General features: G+C 38.6%; 1 protein-coding gene across 1 annotated transcript in view; it reads left to right on the top strand.

Annotated features, from left to right (window-relative positions):
- The window catches only part of e2f1 (E2F transcription factor 1), a 19,038-nt gene extending 9,990 nt beyond the window's left edge, over positions 1–9,048 (top strand). The window contains exons 6-7 of the mRNA XM_056248768.1: positions 7,143–7,359; positions 8,782–9,048. Of these exons, the coding sequence (XP_056104743.1) occupies positions 7,143–7,359; positions 8,782–9,029 (465 nt within the window). The 3' untranslated portion in view covers positions 9,030–9,048. The remainder of the gene's footprint in view (positions 1–7,142; positions 7,360–8,781) is intronic.
- Positions 9,049–9,269: the final 221 nt, after the last annotated feature.

The raw sequence follows: 9,269 nt of genomic DNA, 5'->3' as shown, positions 1-9,269 counted from the left end.
CTTAAACATAAATATGCTATAGTGTAGGCCTCATCATACTAGGAAAACAGTCTTTTTCTGCTTTCCTGTGGGAAAATCCGCAGCTTTCCAGTGGGTGGTCCATTTCGGATTTTATTTTTCTATCGCACTGACAGTTCACATTACAGCGCTTTACTTAGTTTAGGCTAGGCTACTTCTATCAGTCTGCTGAACCATGGATTGATTGCAAAGTTAAACCATCACAGTAGAAAAGTTGTACAACTGTTAAAGTAATAACTAAATAAAAATTTAAATAAAATTTACTTTAATCAAACCACGGACCCGTGATAAGTTTTGTGATCCGTCTCGCCACTATTGTAGTAGCACTGATCACTTTGAGGGGGGGATAAATTTATCCCCACCGGGGATAAAAATAATTAAGCAGAGGCAGGGATACTTTGACCAGAAAGGGGGAAATCCCACGCATCCCCCCCGGCAAATCGCACCCTGCATATAAGATATATATATACACATATTTTATATACATATACATACAGATTTAAAAGTGTGTATATATATATATATATATATATATATATATATATATATATATATATATATATATATATATATATATACACACACACATTTGTTTATATATATATATATATATATATGTATTTTTAAAGTATATATATTGATGCATTTACTTTTTAAATATACATATAGTATATTAAATATAAATATTTTATATACATACAGATTTAAATGTGTGTATACTGTCACGGCCGGCTCGCAAGCCGCAACAAAGAAGGAGACAACACGTTGGATAATGCTCAAAAAGAATAACATTTATTTAAGTAAGAATAATTAAATGAGACGAGACGCAAAACAAAGCAACAATCGGATCCAAGACACAAACGCCACGAGAATGGTGAGAGCGCGCCCCGTCACAGGTGAAGGGAACTGCTTTATTTGCCGGCATCAGTTCCAACACAGGTGTAACTCCTTAATCAATAATGACGTCACTCACTCTAACTCCATCCTGCAAACCAAACAAAAAGAAACACACAAACCACAAATATAACCCATACTGGGTTCATAACACCCTCCCCCATAGAAAAGGGTTGACATTTATGAATCCCAACTTAAACCCTTCACCCGATAACCCCACATTACTGTATGACACCAACTTCATCTTACCCCCAATGTCCTCAGCAACTACGGGCCCTGTAGAAGCAATCTTAGGAGAGTAAAGGAAAGCAAGACAAAACATTGTTCATAAACAGTTAAGAAGAGTAAGGAACTCTAGACAATGCGTCTGCCACCACATTGTCAGTACCTTTGATGTGTCGAATTTCAAGGGCGTATGACTGTAGGAAGAGGCACCAACGAGTCAAACGTTGATTTGGGCACCGCAAAGAGTGTAAATAAGTAAGTGGGTTGTGGTCAGTGTACACGACCAAAGAATCTGACACTGATCCCACATACACCTCAAAATGCTGCAGGGCCCAAATCAGCGCTAAAGCCTCTTTCTCAATCACCGAATAATTTAACTGATAAGAAGAAAACTTCTTCGAAAAATAACTCACGGAACGGTGAATTCCCTCATCATTAGCTTGTAACAATACAGCTCCCGCACCCACGTTGCTAGCATCCACACACAACCTAAAAGGGCGGTCAAATTTGGGAGCTGCTAACACAGGAGCGGAAGTAAGCACTGATTTAGCTGCCTCAAAAGCTTCCTGACAGACAGAAGTCCAGATAAAATCGGCTTTTGCCTTCAGCAAATCAGTGAGTGGGGCCACCACGGTGGAAAAATTCCTACAAAATCCCCGGTAGTAACCCACTAACCCCAAAAAACGCATCAACTCCTTTTTGGTGGATGGAGAAGGAAATAGATCAATGGCCTCAACCTTGGCCCGAACTGGACGCACACAACCCTGTCCAACGACCTTACCCAAGTAAGTCACGGTGGCCTTGGCAAACTCACATTTGGCCAAATTGACCGTCAGACCAGCCTCAACAAAACGGGAGAACAGATCTGCAATATGACTCAAGTGCTGCTCCCATGAATCACTAAAAACTACCACATCGTCCAAATAAACCGCGACTCCCACCAATCCAGAAACAACCCTATTCATAAGTCGCTGAAACGTTGCAGGCGCATTTCTGAGACCAAAACTCATAACATTATATGAAAATAACCCCTCAGATGTAATAAAGGAAGAGATCTCCTGAGCCCTTGGGGTCAACGGAACCTGCCAGTAGCCCTTGAGCAGATCAAACTTACTTACAAATTTCGCGGCCCCAACCCGATCAACACAATCCTCAATACGAGGAAGTGGAAAGGAATCTGGTTTCGTCACTTTATTTACTTTCCTATAATCGGTACAAAACCGATAAGTTCCATCAGCTTTATTGACAAGCAAGCAGGGGGATGCCCAGCTGGAAAATGATGGCCGTGCAATGTCATGATCTAACATATATTGAACTTCAGCAACCAGATGTAAGAGTTTATTTGGGGACACACGATAAAAATGTTGGCGAATGGGCTCAGCATCCCCAACATCAATATCGTGCTCCGCCCAATGTGTACACGAAGGTACATCACCAAATAAAGAGACATGATGATTAATAAGAGCAGTCAAGTCGGTACGTTCCCTTTCTGTTAAATGGGTCAACATTTTATGGACATTCTTCAGAGTCTCTGAATTTTTAAGACGTCCCAACAGCACCGTATCCTCAGGGAAAGAAACCCCTTCATCAATTTCCTCTTCCAAAGGAGCAGGGGAAATGCTCTCAACTACCAGTGCAGACTTCACATCTGCTCTGGTCTCTAAAGCTTTAGGAGAACGACAATAATACGGCTTCAACAAATTAATATGACACAGCTGTGTTGACTTCCTTCTCTCTGGGGTGGCAATAAGATAATTTAAGTCAGTAACTTGTTTCACCACTACATACGGACCAGTAAACCGAGCTTGAAATGGTGAGCCCTCCACAGGTAACAGAGCCAACACTTGATCACCAGGCATAAATTGTCGTTTCTCAGTTCGCCGATCGTAAAGTGACTTCATACGTCCCTGCGAAGAATGCAATTGTTCTCTTGTTCTCTTGCCATCTTACCTGCTTCATACAATCTGCGCTTAAAGTCATTCACATAACTTAACAAATTCTGAGGCGGTGTACCTTCAGTCCAATTATCGCGGAGCACAGCCAGTGGTCCCCGAACGGTGTGCCCAAACACCAAATCATTGGGACTAAAATGAGTACTTTCCTGGCTCACCTCACGCGCTGACAACATCAACCACGGCAATCCCTGCTCCCAATCACCCCCCAGCTCTGTACAATAAGCACGCAGTAGGGACTTCAACGTCTGATGGAAACGCTCTAAAGCCCCTTGGCTTTGGGCATGATAAGCACTAGCTTTATTGTGCTTAATGTGCAACAATTTCAAAACCTGCGAAAACAAATGAGACGTAAAATTAGAACCTTGATCACTTTGCACAATCTTTGGAATGCCAAAAATAGAAATGAATTGAGTCAAGGCCTTCACCACCGACTTTGCAGTGATCGTACGGAGGGGATAGGCCGCAGGGTACCGAGTCGATGCACACATCACAGTGAGCAAATAAATACTACCTGATTTTGATCTAGGCAGTGGGCCTACACAATCGATGATCAAGTGCTCAAAAGGTGGACTAACAGCTGGAATAGGAAACAGTGGAGCAGGTTTGATCTTCTGATTCGGCTTGCCTGTTAGTTGACAGGTATGACATGTCTGGATATACTTTGACACATCCTTCTTCAATTTAGGCCAAAAAAAATGACGAAGGATTCTGTCATAAGTCTTTCTTACCCCTAAATGTCCAGCAAGTTTATCATGAGAAATCTCCAACACCAATGAACGATATTTCTCTGGAACTACCACCTGCAAGATAGGATCCCCAGCAAAGTCACTTCCATGAGGAATCCATTTCCTCACCAACATTCCATCCTGCAAGAGATAACCCTGAGCAACATGCCTAATTTCATCAGGAGACATCACACTCTCAAACAATTTATGGAGAGAAGAATCAAGTTTCTGCTCCTGGATCAAATCAGAAGAGGAAACAGAAAAGTCATCAGGCAAGGAAAATGCTGGTCTACCCAAAGAATCAGATGTTAACCTTGGCTGTGCAGAGGTCATGGATCGAGTTACAGCACAAGCAGTAAATACCTGCGGAAAGTTCTTGTTGCTCTCATCAGGACCTGGAAGGGGAAAAGATGAAACAACAGGAGGTGAAAAGGTAACAGGCCAAACCCTGCCCCCTGCCAAATTATTTCCCAGGATTATATCCACCCCCTCCACTGGTAATGATGGACGCACTCCAACCACCACCTCTCCTTTCACAAGTTCAGATGACAACATAATTTTATGTAATGGGACAGATAGGACATTTAACCCAATTCCCCTAATAAGAACACTAGTCTCAGTATCACTCACAGAGGAAAAAGGCAGCACGTCCTGCAAAATAAAGGACTCCGAAGCTCCCGTGTCCCTCAGTATCGTTACTGGAACATTTGTCTCTTTACCAACAAGCGACACGTGCCCATAAGTAATAAAAGGTGCATAATCTCCATCTTTTAACTGGTCAACTGCCGTAGGAGATCCTTCAGAAGACAAGCCAACAGAATTCAACAATGGTGCCACAAGACCTGCTGGTTTAACGCAAAGAACCTTTCCTCCTTTACTCTTAGCCTTAAGCACAGGACACTCATTTTTCCAATGGCCTTTACCACGACAATAGTTACAGATCAGAGATGAATCCTTGGGCATGCGATCTACTTTACCTTCAAAAATATCATCCCTTTTCCAAAACTCAAAACTACTCTTGTGCGTTAAAACATAGTCATCAGCCAACTCAGCAGCTTTAGCAGTTGTTTCAGCTTTCTGCTCATTTATGTATGTTGCTATTCGAGCAGGAACAGAGTTCTTAAACTGTTCAAGCACAATTAAGTTAGTCAACTCTTCAAACGTGGTTACCTCAGATGCCATACACCAACGATTAAACGCAGAAGTGAGCTCCCTAGCAAACTCCACATGAGCCTCCTTTACACCCTTGGACAATGTTCTAAATTTTTGTCGGTACGCTTCTGGTACTAACTCATAAGCTTTTAAAACTGCCGCTTTAACGGTATCATAATCGTTGCAGTCCAAGTGTGACAGGGCAGAATAAGCTTCTTGAGCCCGGCCAGTGAGCACACACTGTAAAAGCAGTGTTCGTTCCTTACTAGGCCAACCTCTTGCCTCCGCTATTCGCTCAAACAATATAAAAAAGGTATCTGGGTCTCGCTCGTTAAACTTAGGCATTAACCTCAAATTTCCAGCAGTGTCAAACACTGGAGAAGCACCCTGCAAAGCATCAGTTGAACCATTTAGCCCACCTTCTCTTATGATCTCCAAGCGGTATTTCTGCAGCTCAACATTAGTCTGTTCATTTCTAGTTTTCTCACGCTCTACTTCCAACTTCAAACGTTCCTGTTCAAGCTGTAACAACAATAAACGTTCCTGTTGTTCAAAAGTTAAAGAGCCGACATGAGGTTTAACTTGAGAGGTGATAGCTGTATCTGACTTTTCAAACAAGACGGCCTTCTCTATTAGTCTTGTTTTAAGTACCTCTCTAATTGTACTATCCTTTAACCTCTTATCTCCAAGTTCAATTTCATAATGATCCGCAATTTCAAATAACTGATCTTTTGTACATGAACCAAGCAAACCTTCAGAAGGAGAACTAATAAACTCTACAACTAGATTAGACATCTTTCCACCTTAAAATGCACGTTACAAATAGAAGTGTTTTACAAACCTCAGCAGGAGTAATAAAATGGTTCCCTCTCCCTAGCTATAACAAAAAAAAAAAAAATTCTAGCTAACTCAACCCTATAATCTTCATGTGGTTACTGGTGAGGGGTATTTTAAGCACCAAATCCCACTAGTACAAAGAAAAGCAACCAGCACGCTGGCGACTCACTCATACCATGGATATGCACCCGAGACCACTGCTCTACTCACGTTCGCCACACAAAAATAAAAAAAAATTACATTCTATCCACTTGTTCCAAAAAGGAACGAGCAGCTGAACCTAACCAGGGAACACAAATAATATTCCTCCCACAAAAGGATTTGCAAAAACACTTACCTTTTACAGATACAGCCCTCCACACATTCCGTTGTCAAAACCAAACAAATCCAACGCGTATTTCCTTCAAAGTACGATGTATAAAACATCCCAAACAATAGCGCTTAAACGATCTCTCTTACAATTTTACATTCGGTTAATCAACACGCAAATTACCTTACAAAATAACCAAACGCAAAAAAAACAAAGCGCTTCCAAATCATGACGAAATACAACTGGAATTTTCAAACGTTAAAGGACGGACGAGCCCCCATTTGTCACGGCCGTGGTGTCAGAAGTGGGATCCGAACCCACGCCTCCACGAGGGACGAGCCCCCATTTGTCACGGCCGGCTCGCAAGCCGCAACAAAGAAGGAGACAACACGTTGGATAATGCTCAAAAAGAATAACATTTATTTAAGTAAGAATAATTAAATGAGACGAGACGCAAAACAAAGCAACAATCGGATCCAAGACACAAACGCCACGAGAATGGTGAGAGCGCGCCCCGTCACAGGTGAAGGGAACTGCTTTATTTGCCGGCATCAGTTCCAACACAGGTGTAACTCCTTAATCAATAATGACGTCACTCACTCTAACTCCATCCTGCAAACCAAACAAAAAGAAACACACAAACCACAAATATAACCCATACTGGGTTCATAACAATACATATAAATTATATGTATACATATCAAATCTGTATGCTTTGCTAGTACATAAGTTAACTAATACAGATATTAATCGTCATTTATAACATATTTCAAACAGCATTTGTCACATTTTTATGATTTTTATAAGAATTGTAATCCGGCGCTAAAGAGAGTGTCTATTAAAAGTAATTTGAGCCAATGGGATCTCTCGGATCTCTTGGAGGTCCTAATGGAGACTCGATTTTGAGGAGGACCTGATTTGTCACCACACCGGTTCACAAAGAATGCATTTTTTTCTTTATATATATATATATATATATATAGTAAAATTATGTGTTTAATTATGTGTACTCTGCCTGTATTTCAGGGTTACCAGATTTCTCTCAAGAGCTCCAAAGGTCCGATCGACGTGTTTCTGTGTCCTGAGGACAGTTCTGGGGTCTGTAGTCCCGTCACTGATTGTAGTCCAGCGAAATCGTCCAGTCAGAGCCCACCGCAGTCTGATCTCGCATCACAGGAAGTGACATCATCAACGCCGACTACTCTCCCTAGCTCCTCCCCCCTGCCTCTCGGCACAGACCCGGGTATGTGTGATCCTTTAAACATGATTGCATCTTAATTTACTATAAACAATTGTTGGCTTGTTTGCCACTTTAGCACAACAAATACCAATATTGCCTGATTTACTGTATTCTAGTATTTGTTATATTTTCCAAATGTATAATTTCTAAACATTTTATGTTTAGAGAAAACATGGTATATATAAATGTAACTCCTATATAGGAGTTTTAACATTAAATCTAAATTTTAACATGTAAAGTCCAAATATAAATATTAAAGGTATTTTAAAATTAAAAATAAATGTTTTAAATATTAAAAGTAAATCTTAATCATAAATGTTAAATATTAATATAAAATATATACATTATTGTGAAATTATTTTCCAAATGTACATATTAAAGGTATTTTGATCTTAAATGTAAATCTTTAGGCATAAATGTTTAATTCAAATAACATTTGTGATTTACATTTATATTTAACATGTAGATTTGAAATAATTATAAATACAAATTCCAAATTTACATATCAAAGGAATTTTAAAATATTAAATATAAATGTGATGATTTTAAGTGGGCATAAATGTTAAATTCAAATGTAAAATTTGTGATTTTATATTTTACATTTATTTTACACAATCACACACACACACATACAATATATATATATATATATATATATATATATATATATATATATATATATATATATATATATATATATATATATATATATATTAAATGTAAATGTAATGATTTTAAATGCAAATCCTGGGCATAAATGTTGAATTCAAATATAAAATTTGTGATTTTATATTTTATATTTTACATTTATTTTACACACACACACATATATATATATATTAGTGCTGGGCAACGATTAATCGCATCCAAAATAAAAGTTTGTGTTTACATAATACATGTGTGTGTGCTGCGTTTAATTATTTTGCATATATAAATACACACATGCATGCATATATTTAAGAAAAATGTGTTATTTATATATAAAAAATTTAATATTTATATATAATATAAATTATGTATAAATATATTTCTTAAATATATACATGCATGTGTGCAAAATAATTGTACACAGACAGTACACACACACATATTATGTAAACACAAACTTTTATTTTGGATGTGATTAATCACGATTAATTGTTGCCCAGCACTAATATATATATATATATATATATATATATATATATATATATATATATATATATATATATATATATATATATAATTCTATTTAAAATATATAAAAATAAAAGCCTTTTGTAAAGCTGTTATATAAAAATATAAAAAATGTAAAATAATTATACAACAATTAATAATTAACGCTCTGATTGTTTTACATTTCACTTTGTAATAAATGATCCAAAAATAATTTTCTTTCCAAAATTATTTTAATTTCCCATTTTCTTGAATCATTGATGATTTCAGAGTCATTTCTGGACTCGTTTCCTGGCATTTGCGGGATGCCAGATTTCGACCTGTCTCCTTTGGGCTCGTCTGAGTTCCTGCTGGAGCGGGGCGGCTCCTCGGACGGCGGCGGCGGCCTGGCGCTCGACGGCTTCATCTGTCTCTCTCCTCCTCACAGTCAGGACTATCACTTCGGCCTGGAGGATCACGAGGGCGTCAGCGAGCTGTTCGACTGCGACTTCAGCGACCTCGGCCCTCTCGAGTTCTGACGGGTGAAACCGGTTTCACATCGCTTCACTTTTGAATCCAGATTTGCTCGAACGCTGCCATTTAATTTATTAATAGAAACAAGTCACCTTTAATCTCTTTTGGATTCATGTTTATTTGAATTGATTGTACGTGTAATGTCGTCAGGAAGGGTTTAGGACGTCCAACTGGATAGAGTTTGAATATAAACTGACAGGTTTTATGGACTATTTCTCAGGTGAGTGATTACGTGCTAGTTACCG

This window comes from Rhinichthys klamathensis, unplaced genomic scaffold (assembly GCF_029890125.1).
Source record: "Rhinichthys klamathensis goyatoka isolate OS25496 unplaced genomic scaffold, OSU_Roscu_1.1 h1tg000058l_1, whole genome shotgun sequence".
Taxonomy (NCBI): Eukaryota; Metazoa; Chordata; class Actinopteri; order Cypriniformes; family Leuciscidae; genus Rhinichthys; species Rhinichthys klamathensis.
Note: the sequence above shows the minus strand (reverse complement) of the source record. Positions and strands in the feature narration are given on the sequence as shown.